The 24,222-nt window shown below is 33.2% G+C and overlaps 1 protein-coding gene across 1 annotated transcript in view; it reads right to left on the reverse strand.

Moving 5' to 3' along the window:
- Positions 1 to 24,222, reverse strand: part of LOC118737764 — a 188,302-nt gene that overhangs the window by 37,536 nt on the left and 126,544 nt on the right. Inside the window, exons 7-8 of the mRNA XM_036468510.1 lie at positions 23,120 to 23,232; positions 2,209 to 2,538 (exon numbers count right to left, since the gene is read on the reverse strand). Of these exons, the coding sequence (XP_036324403.1) occupies positions 2,209 to 2,538; positions 23,120 to 23,232 (443 nt within the window). The remainder of the gene's footprint in view (positions 1 to 2,208; positions 2,539 to 23,119; positions 23,233 to 24,222) is intronic.

A 24,222-nucleotide genomic window follows, 5' to 3' on the forward strand; every position in this document is an offset into this window, starting at 1 on the left:
TGTAAACAAATACATATTTATGTATGTATGTTTGTTTGTATGTTGGTGAATATGTTGCTTGAAATGCATGTGGTTGCTATGTACACACATGAAATCGTTGCGCAGAACCGAATATAAAATTGTCTAATATTCGTACTAAATATTTTAATAAAAATTAATGCTCTGAAGTTGGGGGAAAAAATGAAGATATAAAAAATTTAACCAAAACTAGTTAAAACTAGCGAATGAAACAAAAAGTGTTGTGTATGAGCCTGTAACTAATTAGCATAGTATAGGTATTGAATTGAATTGATTTGAATTGTTAGTGTTGGAATAGTTTTAGCATTGACAGTATGAAATATGAGCCATCTGATTGCATGTATGTACATATGAACATATGTAACAATATAAAAATTTCAAATTCGAACACAATAATGAACGGAACTGATTTGCATGAAATTTTGAAAAATGTGTAGTACTTGCTTCGTTTTTAATTAATTATAATATTTAAATATACGAGTAATGTATGTAGGTAAAATTTTTATTTTTTTTTTTAACAAATTTTTATTTTGTTGCTGTAAAACAGTGCGTAGAATAGAAAAAATTTGTAAGAGTGCGGAAAAAATTGAATTGAATTTTATGTAACAAAATTCGAAAATTGAAAAAAATGTTTTTGTTTTTGTTTTTCCTTTCAATTCTTTGTTTAGATATTTGTTTTGCTATTTAATACAAAAATGTTGTTGTTGTTTGTACTTTTGTTTAAGCTTATTCATAGATTTAATTACGAACAGGAGGCAATCGAAATCGAAACAAATTGTGGCAGTTAAAAATAAATTTGAAAATTTTACAAAACAAATAAAATAACAAAGCGGTAGTTTGTTTTCGTTTCGCCTTCGTTTTTTATGCTGACTTTTGTGTTTTGGTTTTTATTTTTTGTTTGCTCTTGTTGTCGTTGATAGCCACAGATTTGTTATTGAGATTATTTTTTGTTTCATATATTATTGTTGTTGTTGTTGGAATTGGTTTTGATTGTATTTCATTTGAATTTCTGAAAACACTTAACTCAAAAAATACATTTGTCGAGTGTAGAGTAGGCGTGGCTGGGTGCCACATAAGAAGCTTTGGCTTATAACGGAAAATTAAAAATAGAAAATGATAATATAAAAATATGTAAAAACATATACATACATACCTAAAATATGTACATTAGGGTGCATTACCAAAAAAGCTGCGGTTTTTCTAACGTAAGTACCTACATATAAAATTTAATATATTTACTAAAATATTTCGAAAGAATATTAAGATTTACGTGAGCTAGACCGATTTGAACACACCTACAAAATCTTAACACTTTGACTCCGTTAATATAATTTTAAAACATTTTTATGAATGCCTTTCAGACTTATACTCATCTATAATCTGAGAGGATTTTAAAAAAAATTTCAAAAACTTTTTTTTTTTTATAAAACGTTCGATTTGGAAGGTATTTCCCACTTACGTAAATCATATTATTTTTCCGAAATATTTTGGTGTACGTCCTAAAACATAATAAATTTTATATTTCCGAAGGAAAAACAGTACAGATATTTTTGTTTTATGTACACTGATGCACCCTAATGCATATACATACATATATGTATGTAATTTCACTATTTTTCGTAGCACAATAAAAGTTTACGAATTAGCACATTTTTGTAAACAATAAAAAAATATAAACAAAAAACTAAAATAAAAGCATTTAAAATACTCGTAAAAAATAAATATTATACTCGTGAAATTAACAATTTATATATGTATATGTACATTGCATAAATTAGTTTTCCAACACTTTGCGCCGCCACTCTTCTACGCTCCCACTGGACTACTGAAAATACTCGTACACAAGTTGTAGCTTGCCTATGCACACACGCAAACACACACATACACACAATTACGTACACGTGGGCATAACAAAGAAAAGCGCATGTTCTAACGGTTCACTCAAGCTAAATACTAAGCGGCGACTATGCCCTACAATTTGAGCTTTTGCAGGTTTTTTTGTTTGTTCTCAGCTAACTATTATAACTTTCAAGTAAGTATTTTTCCAGCTATGAGCGCCTGCAAACTCTTTTTATTACCTCTTTCCTCTTCCATATTTTCTATTTTTTATTTCATTTTTTTGCTTTTCATATTTTTTTTTTAATTTATGTTTGTATGTATGTACTTGTAGAGCTAAACATTTACACATACTTTGATAGTAAACATTGCCGCTGGCGCTGCCGTGGCTATGGCCATGACTGCTATGTCCAGTTGCCTGATCGTAGCCGTACGAGTTGCCAGTGTCGATGACATCTAGAGCGCCGGCGGCGGACTCATGGCCAGCTGGGGCGGCGTGACGCTGCTGGAAGTCGCTCACATTGAAGGGGTACAAGAGTATGCCGTGCAGCGTATGCAACGAGGTTGTCACCGTGCCCGGATAGTGGGTGCTCGTCGCTGTCGCTATGAGAGGCGTATCAATGAGCGCCAGATTGTCTTCGAACATTTTCAGATGCAATTTCTCGTCCATGCCCATTATTCTGACTGTAATTTGAATGAGGAAGGAAGGAATTGTTCAAGTTGAATTTAAAGTTTTTTTGTTTTTGTTTTTTTCTGTTTTGTTATTGTTTTGCAAATTGTAACATTTTATTTTTCATAGATTTTTTTTCTTGCTAAAAACTGTGGAGGCTGTAACATATTATTGTTGTTGTTGTATTGTTTTTTTTTTTTTTTTTTTATGCAAAAAAAATTTTGTAGAGTTTACAAAGCAGCATTCGTTTATTGAACTTAGGTTTAATGCAGTTATTCAAACGCTACTACATACTGCTGCTGGGTGCTGCTAAACATTGATGATACGAGTATCTATTAATTTATCAGCGTAATGTGTGTTTGCTTGCTTGCAAATATTCTTGCCGCTTTGCTGGCAGTCAGCTTGTTCAATTTATGTATAAAATAAAGATCAATTGGTTTGGCTGATACTTTTCTGACTTCATCCCGATTTTTTTTTTTTGAATTTTACTTTTATTTTAACTATTTTATTATTGAAATACAATAGAAAACGAAATAAACTAAATTACAACACTTATTATTGAGAAAGTGCAGGAGTGGCAAGTTTTGGTGAAAAAATGCTTAAGGTGCATTTGAGACACAAAAAATTTACATAAAATGATTTAAGTATAAATGTTAGCCTTACAATATAGTAATTTAAAATGCTTAATAGTGATGGTATATATACATATAATATATACATACACAGGTATGTAGGTATTGCAATATTGGAACTCACCTTTTTGTTGTCTTTTCTTTCGTTTCGTAGAATACTTAAAATAGTACTTCAATATTTACTTAGCTAAGTTTGTAAAGCGCAACCTAATCAACATTTATCGAAGTGTTGTTTTTTAATAAGATTTTTTACTTAGCAACAAAATTTTCATAAATTCGTTTTACTTAAAAATTTATAACTATTTCAGGACCTTGAACTCCGTTACGAAAAAATATATAGTAAAGATGGGGTTAAGCTTAACTTAAAAGAAAATACGCTACTATTTTGCTCTATAAAACAGTCTATAAAACCCTTATAAGACCGAAAAGGCCCGCGCAGGCTTCGTAGTGCAAGCTGTTGGTCTACTAATTGATATGGCAAAGCAAATCAAATCAGTTGTTCAATGAGCTGCTTAGCGCCTGTCTCTCAATGCGAAACGTTACACATACGCACTGGTGTACTTATTCATGAGACCTTGTTTCCGGACAGAATACTACATTAGAAATTATTTTAAATACAATAATATTCGAAGATATATTTTAACTCAAAAATTAATTTAAATGCGTTATAAAGGTTTATTCGAGCAACAGGCTGCGGTTTTGCTGAGCGCGTTTTAATTAAGCGAATATTCGCTCGCCAATACTTATTTACATACTTATATGGAACTAAAACACACGAATATTAGTTATTCCATTGGAAGAGCATTGACGCGTGATTATGAGCTAATAAAAGTGCTCTTAATGAAGCTCTGACCTCTATTACCTACCTATGTTTGTTAAGATGTATACGTAAATGTATCGCACGCGTTCTACAAATGTGAGTTAACTCCAATTTATCCGCAAATGATTTTTTTTTTGTAGCTCACGCTAATAATATACTATTTATTTGTATATGGAAAGGATTGTTTAATGTGCCTCTTGCAATAAATCATAGCAAACTTTTGTTTCAGCGTTTCTAGGGACGTTCACGATCTGTGGATATTTCTAGCACATAATATGAAAAAGGCATATTTCCAATTTACACACTTTTGAGGAACGTGTGCGATATGTTTCACTGAATTGGAACGAAGTAGATACTCGTTTATGACAATAATGCATTTTTAATATGCTTAATACTATATAAAAAAAAAAAATTTCATAAAAAGTTTACTTAGCGACTTTTCACTCTAGCGATATTCATATCGTGCTGGTAAAATAGCTTTTGAGCAAAAATTAAACGTTAAAAATATAACTCCCATCTGAGATCAATTTTAGGTAATGGGTTCAAAAAACATCGCTCTTTGCTGTCATTACAAATCCATTGTTTTGAAAGCCGCATAAACCCCATCGGACACTTTCAAAAGCATCAAACTTGAATTCACTGTTAGTTTAATGTTGTGTGAAATGGATTGTTGTTTGATCGAAGCATAAATGTGTGCATATGCGTGTATCGATTGTGTTAAAGTTTGACAAAGGAAATTTCCTCATGCCGCATTGGGAGCACAATAAGTAATCCGAACAGAGAAAAAAATCAGTTAGAAAAACTCAGCCCATTAAAATGGAAAACCAGCATTACGGGCACCATAAAAAAGCCGTTTGGAAAACCTGGGCCCACAACATTCAATTACACAGGCCAACAAAAATTAAAAAAATATTTCGGTGCGGCAAATGTTAAATCTGTTTTTGATAGACTTTTTAGTGCTGATTAAGAATCCGCAAGTATATAAAAAGTTTCCATCAGCTCCAGATTTTGAGAAAAATGCGGCCTAAGTCTCAAAAATCGGGGGTTTTGCAATATTTGAGAAGCTCTGGAAAGAAACTAATGGCGCTTAAATTAAAGCTCGAACTCGCAACTACTATCCCTGGAAATATTATCCCTACACCTTGACCTGATGGTCACTTATACATAATTATTTATTGAGCAGCAACAACTAATTTTGAACAATATTTTTGTTTTCAATGTCAATATTTTCTAGTATTTTTTATTGTTTAATAAATGACTATAAGTCAAGACTATCAGGTCAAAGTGCAGGGATGGCATTTTCAGGGGTACTTTTCGAGTGTTCTAGCTTTAATTTAAACCGAAGTGGAAGAGCAATGTCGAGGCGTCTTGGGGTCGCTGATAACGAATCTGAAGTCCGATTTGCAAGATTCAAAATGACGGACCCAGTATAATGGCAAAAAAATTAAAATCAGTTAAATTCGCTTAAAACTTTACAGTCGGGAGTTCTTCAGGTCGCTGATTAGGAATCTGAAATCAGATTTTAAAAATTCAAAATTTCGGATCCGTATTGGGTCTACCATTTATCACGGGAAAGTTGCAATCGAACGTACGTAGATGGCGTATGAGTAACATTCCCATCTCGACTAACAATGTGGGTACATACCAAATGAAACATAAATTCTTTGGAATTAAAAATATTAAATTTTCTTGGGTTCGCAAGGACGAATTGATATTGAAAATTTCCTTTTAAATATTTTTAATTTTATATACATTAAAGTAAAAGGACGAAATTCGAGAATATGGTCGTGTGTACATTAATCCTTAACCTACAATTTTTTCAAAAATAAACACAAATTTGCAAGGATACTCAAGGAAAAAATTTTAAAAGGACATTTTCAATACCTATTCGTCCTTATGCACCAGAAAAAAATGAATATTTTTCAATTCCACAGTTTTTTTTTGTATTGGGCTACTAGTTTTGGAAGTATATATTTTTTGTGGGCAAAATTGACTTTTGCTCGGGGTAATCCATGTTATCATTAACTTGATTTTTTTGAGTCATTTGTGCCACTTTCAAAATAAACGACTCACCTACGGATTCTTAATCAGCACCAAAAAGCCAGTGAAAAACCAACACCAAAACGCTGCAAATTAGCGAGCTCAATGGCCCCACAAAGATAATTTAAAATTTTCGAAGGCAAACTACTCTGATGTTTAATACTTATAAATTCTACATAATATAAACTAGACGGAGGCCTTCATCGCAAGAGGGAACAGTTTACCATTTGGCTTCCTGATATTTAAAATATTTTTAAATACAAATTCACACATTCCGCAAACTCTGCACGAGCTGGATTCGATTCCTATCCCGGGCAACATCTAAATCAGAAAAAGGTTTTCGTAACAGGGTCGCCCTTTGGCAGCCATAAGCAAAGTTCCGGGTGTATTTCTGCCTTGAAAAAGCCTCTCATAAAATAAAATCGGCTCCGATTTGGCGTTAGTTAAAAAACGTCTGGACTCGCAAAAAGCGCTGAGGCGGTTACTGTGGCAATAAGGAAGAAGAAGAATGGCAGGAAAATAAATGCAATCTTAATCACTCGCATGTGTTAATTTACCAATTTCGTACACCCAAATGAAAAGGATAACACTTACATAAGTAAATGTTGATTGAATTCTATCCCCATCAGAATTGTATGCGGCTGAAGTAAAATTTTGGGCTGATTTCGAATTTTGGGGCGTTCGCGATAGCTCACACAAAAGAGACATGTTATCATCACACAAAAGAGACTCGTATGTAAGCCGTTAGGCTTCTAAAAATTTAGATCCATAGCAAAATAAAAAAATTCTGGTCTCTATCGCCTCTGACATTCATAATACCACGATGAACAGCTATAGGGTAGGGTAAATTTGAGATTCTGTAATTGTCTAAAGTCACTATCTAATCCTATCAACTCTTACTCAGAATCAACATTTATCCATTGATGATATTTACCACTTTGTAGCTCAGCCTTTTTTCCATCCTTCATCCTATATCATTAAACGCAATTTACCACACCGCAGCTAACTGATATCTTCAAAAACGCTCGCAATCATTTAATTTTCACTCTTACTTGCAGACAACGCACGCGTCATCAAATGTCGTTACTCAAAGCTATCTTTTCACATTTCCTTTTATCTACCGCCATATACTTTTGTAAAAACAATTTTCGAATTGTCGGCAGCCCTTGCTAAGTGAGAGCATATACTACATGTGTACATACATACTTTATGCCATGATAAACAATAGCACTCGTCGTTGTTTGCTTTGCTCATTTCGATCATTTCCACTTTTGCTGCGTTCAATCGTTCGTTGTCACATTTTAATGATTGGCAATGCGAAGCATCGCTTACCACGTTCTTCTCTCTCACACCACAACCACAAGCATGTTTGCTTATCAGCGTACCACTTGCGGCCACCATTGAACCATTTAGAAGAATGTGAGATATGCTGCTTAGTGCCTGCCATTGCACACAGTCTTTTGCAGCCATACTCGCACATAAATACCAAGAGGCATACATATGTACATACATGTATATATGTTTGTATATATATATTAGGGTGGTCCCAAAAATTTTAAAATGTTTAGCTCTCGCCCTTTAAAACTTTTGTAAATAGAAAAAAGAATGGCCGTTTTTGTTTGTAAAACAAATGATATTTAGAACAGCCTCAAAGACCATGAAGTTTTGTAAGCATTTTATATGGGGGAAAACACTGTTTTATAGAAATGGCATAGAGCTCCTGCAAATCAATATTTTTCAATCGGAAAACGTGCTGCTCTTCGGGAGACTTCCAATAATAATACCCAATTGTTTATTTTGCAAGTTTTTAGTAGAAACGATTTTTTATTTTTAAAAACAGTCAGTACTAAAATATGGTTAAATAAACAATTAGGTATTGTTATTGCAAGTCTCCTGCAGAGAAGCAGAGATTTTGGACCACCCTAATATAAATATACTAAGTATAACTATCGCGCATACCTCAATGCCTGTTGTCGATGTTCAAAGCTTATTTGAACTTGTATTAAGCTGCTACTACACTTGCAAGTGTGGAAGAAAATAGAAGACTACATTGGCACACACACTTTTAAGAGCGAATACCTAATAGGTCAGCAGCGTCACAATTGTATCTAGCATTCGCTTGCTATTTTAAGCATCTATGTCTGCAAATAACAGTTTAAATTCAGTCTACATATGGACTTACATACATATATGTATGAGTGGCTGAGTGGAATCCCCCACTATCGAAGTGTTTTGTTGGTTTATTTTTAAAGTAAATATTTATACAACACGAAGTTTGTAAGTGAGCCAGCATTTAAAAGTATCAGTTGAAATGGATTTATCTGCAGTTAATGTCAGCTGGAAAACAAAGAAGTGTAATTAAAAGTGTGGATGCTACTAAATACACACAAATCTTGTTAGCTGCTCTTAGGTGAGTTGAGTGCTGCAAGCAGAGGTGGAGGTAGCTAAATGTGAAATGATGTTGGGTGCAAGTAAATAAGTGGCAGGGTATGTCTTTTTGTGGCAGCAAGTTTAATCATTGCTATTCAATAGTGCTTTGTGAAGCACACGGCGAGTGAAATATACTGAGCTTTCACAGCAAATATGTTTACAGATACATATATAGTTACTATTATAACCTGGCAAGGCGCTTAATTTAAAAGGAAAATTTTCATTTACTCCTTTTTTGAAGAGAAGTAGACATACATATATCTGTATAAATTTCTAAAGAGTTTGCAATTTAAAGTTAAATTTTTTTGAGAGAGTCGCATCGATTTGAAAACAGCTTTATCTTGTTTTGGTTGTGATTTTCAGCCAAAAGAAAGTCACTCATACGCACTGGCCAACCTACGTACATACATATATTTAGATGCGATTTGCAAACATTTCAATTTGACTTTAAATTTAACTTTAAAATAGGTGTTTGTGTATTTCCTTAGATATAGTGAAAAGCTGAACCGAACTCAAGATCGCATGACAGCTCCCTATGGCTTTTTATTCAAACGGCATCTGCCTTTAGGTACTGTCACATTTCAATCATGTAATCCAATAATTACGTAAGCGTGAACTCTGCTCGCTTGTGGTTATCTACAATATTTGATACAAAGTTTCTCTTCTGTAATTCATTTAAACGCCTCCGCAGGCTAGTACTTAAATTCCGAAATCTGCCATCCATTTTGTTAAATTCTTAATGCCTACAAAGTTATTTGCAATAAACTGATTTTCTGTGATAATTAAACAAGGCACACAATCAGCTGCGAATAAATTCGAAAGTTGAACGGGTAGAAGAACAGCAGAGCACTAGTAGAAGGGAAGGAGTATGGGGTTGTAAATTTATAAGGAAAATCACCACGAGCAAACAAGCTCTTCTTCATTGCAATCATTGGATAAGTCATTTACATACATATGTAAGCGTAATATGCTCTCGTAAACAAAGATGATCTGCAGGAATATTGGTTTCAAAATAAGCACAAAATATTCTAGAAGCATAAAGAATAAAGACTGTAGGGATTTCTTTGAATCCGCAAGCCTTTCTTAAATTGACTCTTTCAGGACTAAGTGAAACTTTTTCCATAAGACGAGTGTAGTTCTAGCAGCTTTTTTTCAATATGCTTTTCACTATGTAACTAATTTTTGGAAATTTTATCTACATTAAATAATATTTGTTACTTTAGCCCAATCTAACAGGGCAATTCTGGCAACTGTCTTTCAATTCAGCACAGTCTTTTGAAAGACAAAAGTCTTTCGTTTGTCTTTTAATTTTGCTTGTTTGTCTAAATATTAAAAAAAAAAAATTTTTTTTTTTGAAATAATGCAAATTACAATTAAAAAGGAATTTAAATTAATGCAGAAAACAATTCAATTAAAAATATAAAATAAGTCTCTAGAAATTAAATTAAATAAACAAATAAATAAAACTAAAATTTAAAGAAAATTAATCGAGGAAATAAAATAAAAAAAGTTATTTTCTAGAAATTCAAGGAAATTAAAAAAATATTCTTCTTTTTAAGACAACAAAGTTTAAAATTTTGAGCAAATTTATTAAAAAAAACTTTATATAATATTGAAGCAAAACAATTTTCAAAAAATTAAATGAAAGCAAAAGATATATGTACTTCTTTTTAAACCAATAAAATTTGAATGTGAAAAGAAACTTAAATAAAAAAGTATATTAAGAAAAGTAAAAAATAAATCGAATAAGTTTCTCAAAATATATATTTTTAAAACAAAAATAAAACGTTAAGATATGTACTTCTTTTTAAAACAATAAAATTTAAATATGAAAAGAAAATTTAATTAAAAGTAAATTATATTAAGAAAAGGAATACGTATATCGAATAAGTTTCTCAAAATATGTATTTTTAAATAAAAAAAAACACAAGACGAAATTAAAAAGAAAAAAAAGTACCACAATTGTGGGTTTTAGAACAAATGGAGAAAGCAACAAAGTCTAAGCAGTAGAAGATAACTTCTTTTTTCTTTTTAATTTAATTTAATTTTTTTTTTTTAAAGAAATTTTTTTTGTAGCATTCAACTCTGAGAAACTTATTGGAAGTTAACTTCTACCGCTTAAACTTTGTTACTATTTTCAATTTTGCTGAAAAGTATAATCGTGGTACAAAGCTCAATAACAATATTGAAATAAATGTAAAAAAAAGTTAATTATAAAGAGCAATCAAATACGAGCAAGGGAGCTTTTTTTGTAAGACTGTCGTGCCATAATAAACAAAATTTTTCAAACTATCTTGCTTACTGCCTTTTCATTGTCTTAAGAAAGACTTGCGACTATCGCGCTGTAAAACGTAAACTCTAATTTCTTCACTCACAGGAAAATGGTCCTGAAAGCGTTAAGTGTATTACTTAACATACATAATGGATATTCATTTGAATCTCCACTTATTTTTCGTTCAAGATCCGGCCATATACTAGAAACTTTTGATCTTGGAGAAGCATGGATTGTTTATTTTTAATTCAGTTTCGTTGAAGAAAATTGTTGAAATGAAGAAAACATAAATACATACTTACATGCAATTAAAATTATATGGAAGATCTGTTAATCATTTCTTGATTAACTTGAGTATTCACAAGTACGCGAAGCGTCCTTGGGATATAAGTAGCAAAGTCATTAATTTAATTTTGTAAATTATAAAATTTTTTATTTATTGTTTTTTTTGATATAGTTCACACTGTAACAAAAACTAATCGGGTATATAGATAAAAGTTTCAAACCTTGTAGAGAATTAAAAAAAAATTCATGAAAGCTTTATCAAACTTGCACTTTATTATTCTAAAATTAAATTGGCTATTAAACTGCATACCCGAATTTTTTGTGTTTCTTTTTTTTTAATTTTCGAGATTTTTTGATTTGTGGGATTATTCGGGAATAATTTGGAAGTTTCAGGCTTTTCATTACAGTTACATAATTTTGTATATGGTATTTATTGAAGTCATAAATATTAAATACCTTTATGCGGGGTATTAAGTTAAGTAAAGTTACTAAATACTTTTGTAATCAGTATTTAGAACTTAAAAAAAAAATATATGTACTTACACTCTTGCTAAATGTTCGGCCGAGCTTCTCGTCCAATTTGAGGAGTGCGTCCTGATGTTGTTACACAAATGCTTGGACCTACAGTTTTTTGCCGTCTCCGAACAGCAAATGCATTTTATGAGAAGCGTTTTCTTGGCAGAAATACACTCGGAGGTTTACCGTTGCCTGCCTAGGGGCGGCTGCTTTTAGAAAACACGTATTCTAATTTACCACAAGCATTTCTAACCACTCAGCCGCCACAGCGGGCGTTACTGTTATAGTCGGTACTTAATAATTCTTAATTTGGATAATTTACTACAACATACAACCTAGTATTATCAATCTCTACAGGGACGCAACAAATACGCGCATATGGATATACATACTTATGCTGCTGGTAGTGCAAGCTTTTGCGTTAACCCATAAATTACGAAAATAAATTTTAAAATGTGCAATAATTTCGACATTACGAGGCCGCAGGGAAGCTTATAGCAGTGTTGCAAAAGAAAAGTATTAATCGCCAACAAAAAAAAAAAACATGAATAGACTGCCAGCATTGGGATTGCGGTGCGTTTGCAAAGGAGGCGCATGTTAGTATTTGTCCCATGCAAATGTGTGCGAGAATAAGTGTGTGTGTATACTTATATGTGTATATTTGCGTGATTTTATGTTTGCCTTTGCTGTATCGACATTGTCAAGCCTTTTTAAACTACACCATCAGCTCGGCATGTAGAAATATTCACAGTGGCCCACTAATACCACGTGCACACTCACACATTCATTCAGTGCTGCAGTGCAGTGAAAAGCTAAACCAGCCAGTAAGAATTTTAGTAGATCAACTGGTAGAAGTCGACTAGTGCTGGTTAACTGGTAAAAGCTGACACGGAGGCCTTCCAGTGAACAAAGGAGGTGATGCATAGGTAGATTACTTATACAACTAGTATGCCACTACTGGAATTTCTACTAGTTGATGGTGTTACAGAATCTGACCGTTGATATTTTGAAGGACATCGCCATGTTAAAAATACCAGCGTCTACCTAGATAATGTGAAAATATATAGAAGCCATACTAGTATGTAGAGCTGAAAAGCTTACTGGTAGCTAACTAGTTCACAACAAGTAGCTTTCACTGTGGGGTAATTATAAAAGCACTTATACGCTTACACAGCCACTTACATAGCCTTATAACGCTTAAGTGCGTGTACTAACAATGGCGAGCGTGGCACAGCGTAAATAAATCCTGAACGCACACACCATAAACACACACAGACACATTCCAGCATTTGAGCTCATATCAAAAATCAACTAAATGTTCGTAAACCACACAGCCCAGCAAAAGGCAGCCAGGCACCACCATCGCTTGCGGCTTTTGCCAAGCTCCGTTGTGTCGCGTCTCATTCGGCGATCAAATAAACTACGCGCTCGTGTGATTTGTTTGAATTTGTTAAATTGAAATTTTTTTGTTAAACTACTGTATAAGCCGCTGAAAAATGATATGCCAACGAAAGCTTTGTAACTGTTCGCAATTTCGTCAACATTTCTAGTGGCAGCAGTGTGAGTAAACACACTCAGGCATACATAGTAGTAATGCTGGCAGTGTAGTGTTTTAATTTTTAGCCTGGATGGCAGCTGCCGTCGGTTGGTTGGAGGTTGTGCCGAATTTATGTTTATTTCGAATTTTATAATCACAATAGTAGTTTACTTTGCATGGCAATAACACAAATAAGCAATGACTCTTATCCCCCATTGAGAAGCTTCTGAACGCAGCTGTAGTTTTATTTCTAACTCCCAAAAGTCGTTTAAATAACTTTTTGTTTGCTAGCAATTTGAACTAAGTAATATATGCAGTGCCGGAGAAAGTATTGGCACAGAGAGAGAATCTAATTTCTCTACCAAATTTTTCACACTACAACAGAAATAAAAAAAAACTTTATGCAAACCTTAGGAAAATTAAAAAATTTATAAATCTCCTATTAGAAAAATATTAGGTATGCAATTTTCAGCCCGTTTGATTTTATATAATTTTTTTCTGTCGGTCTTTTGTGTTTTTTTTTCATACTGCATATCCAAAATTTTTCTAAAAATCTGATTAAAAAAGTAGCATATTTATTGAATTTTCCTGCGAAAGGTTTAGAGATTTTATTTTTTATGTCTTTTTTTTGTTGTAGTATACACTATATTTTATAAAAAAAATAGCGAAGATAAAATAAAAACCTTTGCATACATTGCCACAAATTCTCTGTGCCAATACTTCTGTCCGGCACTGTATAATATTTGGAAACATATTGTTTATAGAAAACGGAAATTAAATTTTTTTTTTAATATATGTAAATTTGTTTGTCTATCAATATAAATGTTTCTTCAGGGATCGCGAAGTTGCAAACTACAGCTGAGGCTTCATTGAACTGAATTGAGAATTACGCCTATGTTTCGATAATGGCAATCGATTACCTTTACAGTGGAAAAATGTTAAAAAGCAGTCTTTAGATGGAATGGATTGGAAAGGGCCGTATCCTGATTCATTTGATCGGACTAGAGCGTACTAGAAAAAAAGGTGGCCTTAGACCCGTGGGTCTAAAGTATTTTTGCAGGTGACAGGTAACAAGATCAACGAAAATAAGGTCAATTGACACTATTTCGCGTACTGGTGCGATTATTACCTTTTCAAAAGCGAAATAAAATCCATTGACATTATTTCTCTTTCAAATATTAAATTTGCGTAGCTTCGCAGCGGCCCCGCTCGCGCCCCTTCACCCTTTCCCATCATGCTGTAACGCAGGTACATTTAATTTTTATACTTTTTATTAAAATGTTTATATATTTCATATCGAGGGCTTATAATCAATACCACCTAACTACAATTTTCACAAAAGTGCTAAAATCGGCTTTCATAGCCTTTTTCTACATCATTTGAAGGTTCAAAATCCATCGAGATCAAGATCGTAGCTGATCCTTTTTTTCGAGATATGCCTAAAGGCCAGATAGCTCTATGGACTCAAAAATTAGATTTTATAAAATTTATTATATCACATATAAATTTTGCTCCCGATTGCAGTCGGTAAAGACGTCTTCATAAGGTAATCTGAATATGAGCCCTCGATATTTTACATTTTTATACTTGTAAGTTTCCATCAAAAACTTTGATTCTTTGGTAAGCGCTTACTTTTTGTATCGATAGAGTAATGCATTACAATACGCCTCAAGACAAATTTTTTCCACTTTCTCGCTTACCTACTGCATTACCTCCAGCATCTACAGAAATTCGAACCAAAATAAATTATCTCTCAAAAAAGCATTAAACATTTGGTAGCGAAGTATTTGGCGTGTTCTAGTAGAACTATTTAAAAAAAAAAAGAAATTTCCAAATAAAAATTTCCCGTGAAAATATAAAAAGGCATCCCCTAGGTTTGGCATACAAAAAATCGAAATTGTCTTGCAAAAATATTTTAGACTCAGGGGCATAAGGCACACTTTTTTTGTATGCCTCTAAGATCACATTATTTCTCTCAAAGAATCAGGTGTATACTTTAATAGTAAACACTGCTAAATAGTGCCTTAATCTCATTTTTAAAAGCAATCAATTTTAAAGAGAACTGGTGACGGTAAAATAAAATGCCTCGTCAATTTGATTTTTAGTGGGTTTTTCCAAATCAGGTGCAAAAATTTATTCACTTAAATCGAAACACAAGAAAGAACTAGATTAAACCAACAACAGCATATCAATCACTTTGCCTAAAACAATTAGTATTAAGTTCTACCTTTTTAGTGCCAATGCATGGAAAACCTCCTATCTGGGCGACTGTTCCATAGGTTTTTTAAATAATTCGCTCCTCACCACTTTTATAACGGGAGGTAAATACTGAAAATCTTAAAGTGTGTTGTATGTCCCCAAAACTTTTCAAAATAACCATTTCCAGAAATTTCTCATTAAATCTAGGTTCAGATAGTAGGGTGAGAGTTGCAAAAAAATTAAGTATTCAAGTATAACAAAAGCCTGAAATCTGTGATTATCGTTTTAATTTTGTAAATATATTCCCATTGGAAATTTTTGAGTGAACTCGCTGTCAAAAGTATTATAATTCACACTAATAATAATATTCGAAAAGGACGGCCTCAAATAACCCTATCGCTGCTTTATGGCTTAGATGAATGAATAAATATCACAAAATTTTGGAATTCAACACCCATTAATGCCATAAATAATTATGATATCATCTTGCATACATATGAATGTATTGCAATTTCCCTATACCTACATTGGACTGCATTACGCGTGAATAGTTTCCTTTTTTCACGCACATATGTATGTATGTATGTATGCATGTACGTATTCGTCACCATAAAATACGAGTGACTTCATTAACGATAGTAGCTTGCCATTGGCTGATCCATTGTTTCAGAATCTTAAATTCGGTCACTGAAAATACATAGACATGCGTCAATGATGTTTAGATGCGTATATTTACATATGTACTTATTAGGGATGTTAATTTTTTCGCTTTTTACCTTGCCGGGATTTTCGGGATGTCATTATCATAATCCCGGGATCCAACAACTTAAATGCAAAAAATTGCTTCTATATTGTTTGAGAAGCTCTCCTATCTTAAAATAAATAATAAATGAATGGATTTGAAATCTACTTTTTTATTTAAAGTGGCGTTTTTATTTTTTCTCTCTGACGTCAGGATTTATTTTAAAGGATCTTGTAATTTCAAAGACAAATTTCTTTAGAATTTAAAATAATTAAAAGCTTTTGAATTCACAAGAACTAATAGGTAAATTTTAAAGTTGATAAAGTTAGTAGGACAAAATTCGAGGACGTTATGGAGTTTATATAAGTCCTTAACATACAATTTTTTAAAAACAAATATTGCGAAATTTCAAGAATACAATTTTAAATGACATTTTCAATACTTACCGGACCTTATGCACCAAAAAATTTAATCTGTTTAAATTCCACAGAATTTCCTCTTTAATTTGAGCACATTTCATTGAATTTCTTAAATCATTTTTGAGTTACTGACGTCAGAGTGAAAGACTAAAAACGAAATTTTACTATATGGGGCTCATGGTTTCGCGTATTTATTGATTTTTGTGTGTAAAATTTACTATCGCACGTTGTTATATATATAAAGAGCTAGACAATTATACAAGAATATTAATTATTATATAACAAAAGAAATATAGCCACTGGTCAAGAAACGGAATTTCTATTATTGCCATCAGAGCACATTACAAATCCCGAAAATACCGGGATTATTTGCCCCAGAATCCCGGTATTTTCGGGACCAGAAAAAGATCGGGATTAACATTCCTAGTACTTATGCTCTTATCAATAGGATCCTATTTCCTATACATATAGTATATGTAACGGCACGCTCAGGGCAAGTGATGCCACAGAAGTTAATGCAGTGAAAATTTTGAAAGCAACGAATTCCAGAATGCAGTGGTGATGATTCAATCCCTCGTATGTTTGTATTACATGTTATTAGATACCCAGTACGGTATAGCTCAGCAAATTTCCTCCGAAAAAGTAATTTATTTTTGCTTATGCAGCAAATCTGCATTTGAAGTATTATCACCGGCAGCCTCCTTGAGCTAAACCAAATACTTACACTTTTGATATCTTTGCAAATAATTTAACACTAGTTGCAAAATCATCTAACTTTGGGCAGTTAACTATTTCAGAATTTAATACTAATTAATTTTAAATTTGTTGAAAAGATATCTGCGAAATAATCATCTTACTTTGAAGTTCTTTAAGCCAAATGCATTTTAAAGTAGAAGTAAATGAAATGTAGAGTCGGGCAATCGACTTTCTGCTTACACACAATTCAAACTGAACATTTGAAAGCACATTTATAGGTCTAGTTGTAGCTGAGCGTGCAGAGATGCCTGCTTTTGTTTGTCACCTTCCAGAAGGTTTGAGACAACATGTGTAAATGATTGAAATTTTTATTTGTGTCTTAGACATATGAAAGAGCATCTGTGAAGTGCAGAACGAAAGCGTGTTCAAACGAACCATACTGACTTTGAACTGCTTTAAGCCAAGTGAATTTTAAAGTAGTTGAACTCAAATACAGAGTCGGATAATTGACTGCTTCCTAGGGCATCGCCATATTAAAGTAAATAGTTCGTTTTAAGGAAGAAAATCAGATCTTCAATTTGTTGTGGTGGATCAAAAACTGCTCGAACATCAATACTAAAACTAGTTTATTTTCGTACTGGGTAGGTATAGTGTGTATTATGCCTGTGTGCGTGCGCATGTGTACAGTTCTCTGTTGTCAAAAGTCAAATTTATGCTAATTTATTGCTAAAGTTGGTGACAAAAACAACTGCATCGCAAAAGTCAATAGCTTATTGCGGCATTTTGTTGTTGCTTCATTGCGCTAGTATGCATTGACATGCATCCTTCTGACATCAATTTCTTTATGAGCAAACAATAGGCGGGTACGCTGTACTTTGATCTGATTTGTAGGCATACTCTGTGGATCAGAGAATTTCAATTATGTTCATAGGTTTATAAGTACACATATGTATTAATGCATGATTATGTAATTTAGTTAAACAGCTTCATGGTTATATTATGAAAATAATTCGTATAGAACTTTGCATGGAAGGGCTGCAGTTTCTTTATTTACAGTTGCACAGATCAATCAGACAGATCATAAATGGAATGCAGGGTAGGTGCACGAATCTCGATGGCCCGATGGAAGAACGAGCGAGATTAGCGCCCCTGCTCAGTATCGCATTGCTCAGATAAATCAAAAGCAGACTACCATAATTCACTACGCACCAAGGTGAGAGGTGCATACTACCACTCAGTAGGACCTGAGTTCGTTCCCTGGTCCGAGCAACATCTAAATTAGAACAAGTTTTTTCTAAATGCGGTCACCCCTAAGCAAGCAATGGCAAACCTACGAGTGTATTTCTGCCTTGAAAATGCATCTTCCAATACCAGTGATTCCTTAAAATTGCAGAGCTCACAAGAGATGTAGCCAGCACCCTAAAGTTTTTAAACTAATTTTTTTCCTAAATATTTAGGAGTGAAAATTGTGTCGTTCGAACGCCTCTAAATTAATAATATCAATTACCTACATGAAATTTATAAAACTTAATTTTAGAATTGTAATTAGCCTAAACCGTATGTTCTATTAAAATCTACTAACTTTTAAAATTCGAAAGAATTGAAAGAAAATGGGAAGATTTTAAATATTTTAGTCTATTTAGCTAAACATTAGCTGACCCTTAGTTAATGTAAAAATAATCCGAATAGAATTCTTATTTAAACATAATTAAATAAAAGTAATAAATCCCAAATGTATACCTTTTCCGGAAACACTCAGCTTCTTGTTAATGCAAACAAACTTTGGAAAAGGTCAACACAAACTTCTGAATAATTCTAATTTGAAATCTTGAAGTCATTGCGCACAAAAGAGCAATTACTATAAATTAAATCCTTTACGCAATGTGTACACTATTTTGACTGATTAAATGTCGATTTGTGTAAGTACGCATACAATACATATCGTCCGATGATACTACAAAACGTTCTATGTCACTTATTACCTTCGGTGCTTAGTTGATCTTTTATTTGTATCTGATCGATTCTGGCAATAGTTAATCCTCATCAGCCATAGGTAGACAGTTTTGTCATTCGTTTATTAGCGTGTAACGATTTACAGATGCATTCCGGCGCAAGTAAGAGACCATCGAAGTGTCAAGGGTACTAATAGACATAGACCGCTTTGCAGTATCACCGACGATATGTGCGTATAGCAAAGATTTGTTTTGCTAACCCAAGGGTATTTGTTAGCTGCATTCAAAATAAACATTGCTGGAATTTGCATAGATATACTGACAGTTAGAGCTGTTTGTGAAAGACTTTAGGTCGATCAAGGTAGAAATCATACATATGTACATACACATACGCACATTTGCAAATCTGTAAACAAACACAATAGGGGTATTCTCCAAATCTTGCAAACCCATCGCACATAGCACGGATTGCATGGATATTGCATAACTTGCAAACACGCAACAACAAAATACATGGGCAACACATTTCCTATCGCTGCAAAATATGCAACGTTGAAACCCATGTATATATTTTGCAAAATAGCATAGCAAGATAAATGCGACCCTTTGCTAGTTGTTTTGTTGTTGGAATAGCTACATATTTCTCTCATTCCTCTCATCTCGCTCACTTAATTTTTTTTTGGCAGTCTCTTGTTATTGTATTTGATACATAATTTCGCTGCTTGCTACCCATGCATGCTTCGTCTTTGCAATGGGGCCCTCTCGTACTCTTCGAAATTTGGAATAGTATTTTTGCATTTCGTGCAATCCGTGCATCGTGCAAGACTTCGAGAATACCCCTAATGTCATGGAATCACTGCAACACAGCAGACAGAATCGCAGGCAGACAATTGATGTGCATAAAAGCTGTGGTACCTGATTTTATTTGCTTAACAATGAATGACATTTGTGTATTGTCGAATGAGCAAATTTGTAAAATTGTGGACAACTACAAACAGAAATGTGGACCTGGTTTTCTACCTTCATATCTGTATTGGTAATAATGCCGTTGGGAATAAAGTCAGAATACTGCTTCTAGAAATATGTATTTTTAGCTGTTTTCGGTCACCCTGAGATATCAGTAATTTAGTACAGGGTATGGCGATGGGCGCGGGATATCAGGTCCCCAAGACCCACGGTATTGACTTCAAAATGACCGGGATGGGCGGTATTGGGAAAGTCTATAAAAACTTTGCGGGCGGGAGGGGAACAAATCCTTTCCTGACACTTCCGATAAAATCGCAACCTCCGAAAATTCAGAAAATCCTCCTTAAAAATGTTGTATGAAATATTCACCTTTATATGTTTTATTGAGATGAAAACGAACAGTAAAGTAAAACAAACAATTGACATATATGTGAATTTTTCTTGGGGATATATTTCGGGACCCACGTGACCCGCAGTACCATTCTGAAAAACAAAGGGATGGGCGGGTTCGTTACTTAAGAATTCAATTTCGGGATGGGCGGGATCGTGATTAAATATTTAGTTCCGTGCCATCACTTTTAGAGGAGGCTTAGTTTACGCTTTCAAAGGAAATAATAGCTTTGGATAGGTTACTGTTGTCCCTAGTCAAGTGGATCACAAAGATCTTGAGCGTTGGTAATTTGTGATACCACTGCGGACGAAGTTATGAAGGCAGCAGATGTTAGTCCGGGAGAGCTCCTTCGGGCAAGTTATAAAGTACGAACCCAAGTGCTTAAGTGCATTCTGGCAAAGGCTCGAGTGTCAGTGTACCCCCAGAATTGAGAAATGCTGCTTCGCGAGGCTAAGAAAATCACTACACCGTCCCAGATCCGCACTCGGCGAAAATTACCTCGCAGTAGCACATGCCCTGGTTTTCCGCCAGCTTTCGCTGTGTTGACCCGACGTCCATCTCTCCAAGAGAAGCGCACAAGTTGTCAAGGGAACTCCTACTTATATTTTCCTTGGCGATATTACCTCGTGGGTGCCGCCTCTGGCAAACCTCCGAGTGTATTTCGGTTTTTCATAAAATTACTATCGCCGTTCGGAAATGGCGTAAAACTGTAGGTCCCTCCGCTTTGTGTGACAACATCAAGGCGCACGCTACAAATCGGAGGAGAAGCTCGGCGAAGCACTAACATATGTATGTGTAAGTGCCAATCTATTATAATTAAAAATATTCAAAACCAATATACATACGCAGTCTTACATATTGTAGTCTTTTTTGTATTTTGATCGATTGAGTGTTTTAAGATAGCCTTAATAAAAAAGTTTTCCCAACTTTTATTGATTTCAACAAAAAGTCCGTTGGATGAAAAACATACACAAATTTGTTTGATTTAGTTGCAAAGCAATTGTTTGCCTTTGCTCAAAAGCTATTTTACCATAACACACATATGTTATTAACGTCCATAACACTGTTTGGCAGTCTGCTGGGGAATTGATAAAACCAAGTTTTTCAGAAAGTCTGGACTACATATGTGTATATACTACATAGTTTCTCGGTTTTCCCACGTGATTTTAAATTTTTTTTCAATCTCAAGTTAGTGTTCGTACAGCAGCATTTAAAACAATTTAAAGTGATTGAAATGTAAATATTATACCACCAAAAGATCCTCCTGGGGGTTTTCGGGCAGGAGGAATCTGCACCTGCAGTTTATGTGCCAAAAATCGTTTATTTTTACCAAAAAACGACACGACTGCTGGGTGCAATTTCGTGCAAATAAACCACGGTGCGTCTGAACCAAGATTAAATGAAAGGTTGCGTACATTGGAAAGTCCTGCAAATTTAAACAGTGTTATAGCTTCTAAAAACTCAAAAACGAAAAATATTCACGGAGGGCTTTTCGAGCTAAGTGGCCTTGCAAAATTTTTATTATATTTTTTTTTTTAAATTTATAATTTCCATTTTTACAGTTTACAGTTATATTGTATATATTGTGTGGTATATAGTTGAAATTTGTATGCTCTTACCCCCTAGGATTGTTCTGTTTTTTATTTTTTTATTTTGTAATCACAAAGTATTTAGATAGTCTATTGTGCATGGCCTTTACCCTATACGTGAAGGATTTTAATATAGGCTAGCCTTTCCGTGGGCTATAGTTCAGCTAAGAAACAAAGCGTTTCAAAACCATTTCGTTTGATACCCAGTTTGTAATAATTGATTTATTTTTTAAAATAATTTAAATATAATTTTTTAAGAGGTGGCAACTCTTTTCAAAAAAGTTAGACCTCTTTGCACATCTATAGTCAATTCCTCACCCCACTTTTGAAAATCGAACGAACGTTGTAGATTTTTTATGCTAAACAAAAAATGCCTTCGCGTATTATTAATATAGATTTATTTATCTATTTATTTTCTTATTTACTAATTATGCAGAAATTAAGTGATACATCACCTAACAACAATAGCTAGGAGCACTAGTAACTAAGACCTTCAGCGTTTTAATCACTTCTAGTTTAAACGATGCTCCCACCACCAACTTCAAATTGAAAAAAAATCTTAAAATCGCCAACCTGGGAAATTGAGAAATTACTTTTCTACATACAATCCAGACTTTCGCAAAAACTTGGTTTCATCAATTCCCCAGAAAAATAAGTGGAAATATCGTACAGTATTAAAAACAAAACTGCCTATAAAATAACCGTGTTTGCTCAAATGAAACAAAATGCATAATTTCAGCTTTCAATTATTTAATATTTTTATGTTTATGTGTATATCAGGTACCGTAACGGTCGTGATCTTTATAATAAAAATTGTAATTTCAACATTAAAATGTTTATTCAATTTTTCCGATCACATTTAATCGTTATTTTATGACTCGTATTTTTTCCATCATATTATAACCATTATTTTCAGATTTATTTTTTATCGAAAAAAATAATAATAGTTATACAACGCTAGCAGCCAAACTTCAGTTTCTTACAAAAAGAAAACAAAGTTTCCTTGTTAATTGCGCATTTCTTACATGAAATGTGTATGCATCTCAAAATTTTACTATACGATATATTCATAAATATAACATATATATGCAGGTAAAGTTGGCACTTACCTCTCTCATCCATGCTGTCACCTTTATAGGTGCGTGAACGGTGGGATAATTTATCTCTGCCGGTGGTTATTTCGTCGCTAGGATGCATACTTTTGTGCGAATTTGTGCTTGAACTAATTATTATTTGTTTGTTTTTTTTTTTTGTGATTTTTTTCGATAGTTATTTTAAGTGCAAAAGGTGAGACAAATATACAGGGCATAGCATAGAGAAGATCGATTGAAATAAAATTTAGGCTAGTATCATATTAAAATGTGATGAGAAGTGTATGTGAAGTTGGTAGTGAGCTATCGTAAATATATTATAAATATAATACATAATAATACATTGCACATAATCGAAAATACGAGACATCAAATACCTATGAAAATTTAATTTTAATTTTTAAACTTAATTCGGCGTTGTTTAGGTGCCGTACAATGCATAGCGCCATCAGATATGATACACGCCAATTACCGGGTACAAAGCTCATACAAGTGTATATAAATTAGGGTGGTACAAAAATGCATGGAAAAATTGAGAATCGGAATTTTTATGCGCTCACCCTCTGGGATTGTTGTATATCGAAAATATATACCCCCATTCCTTTATTTTGATCCCTAAAATTATATAACGACCGCTTAAAGCGCCCAAATTGGACATATATTTTATATGGAGAAAAACAAGTTTTCGTTGAAATGGTATAGAATTCTGGAAAATCAATATTTTTTAATCTATATTTGGTTTCTCTTCAAGATATTTTCAATAATAATACCAAACTGTTTATTTAACCATTTTTTCATAGTAACTATACAGACCCGTCAAAAACCCCAGAAAACGCAATATGGGGAGGAAATATTTTTTCAACATATATCGTGAATAACATTACTAAAATAGTATGTACTGAAGTACTTAGACAAAGCACAAAATAAATGTTCAGAAAAGTGGAAAAGTTTTGGAATTTTTCAAAAATGTTAATATATTTAAGAATTCTAAGAATTTTCTAGGCTTTATACACAAGTACCATGAACATAAGAATTTTTCGACAATTTGTGATGTTTCACATCTTTACATTTTAGGATGGATTTCAGAATAAATAAAAATCTCAAAATTTTAGAAAATATAA

Source organism: Rhagoletis pomonella, unplaced genomic scaffold (assembly GCF_013731165.1).
Source record: "Rhagoletis pomonella isolate Grant_MI unplaced genomic scaffold, Rhpom_1.0 Rhpom_scaffold_00004, whole genome shotgun sequence".
Taxonomy (NCBI): Eukaryota; Metazoa; Arthropoda; class Insecta; order Diptera; family Tephritidae; genus Rhagoletis; species Rhagoletis pomonella.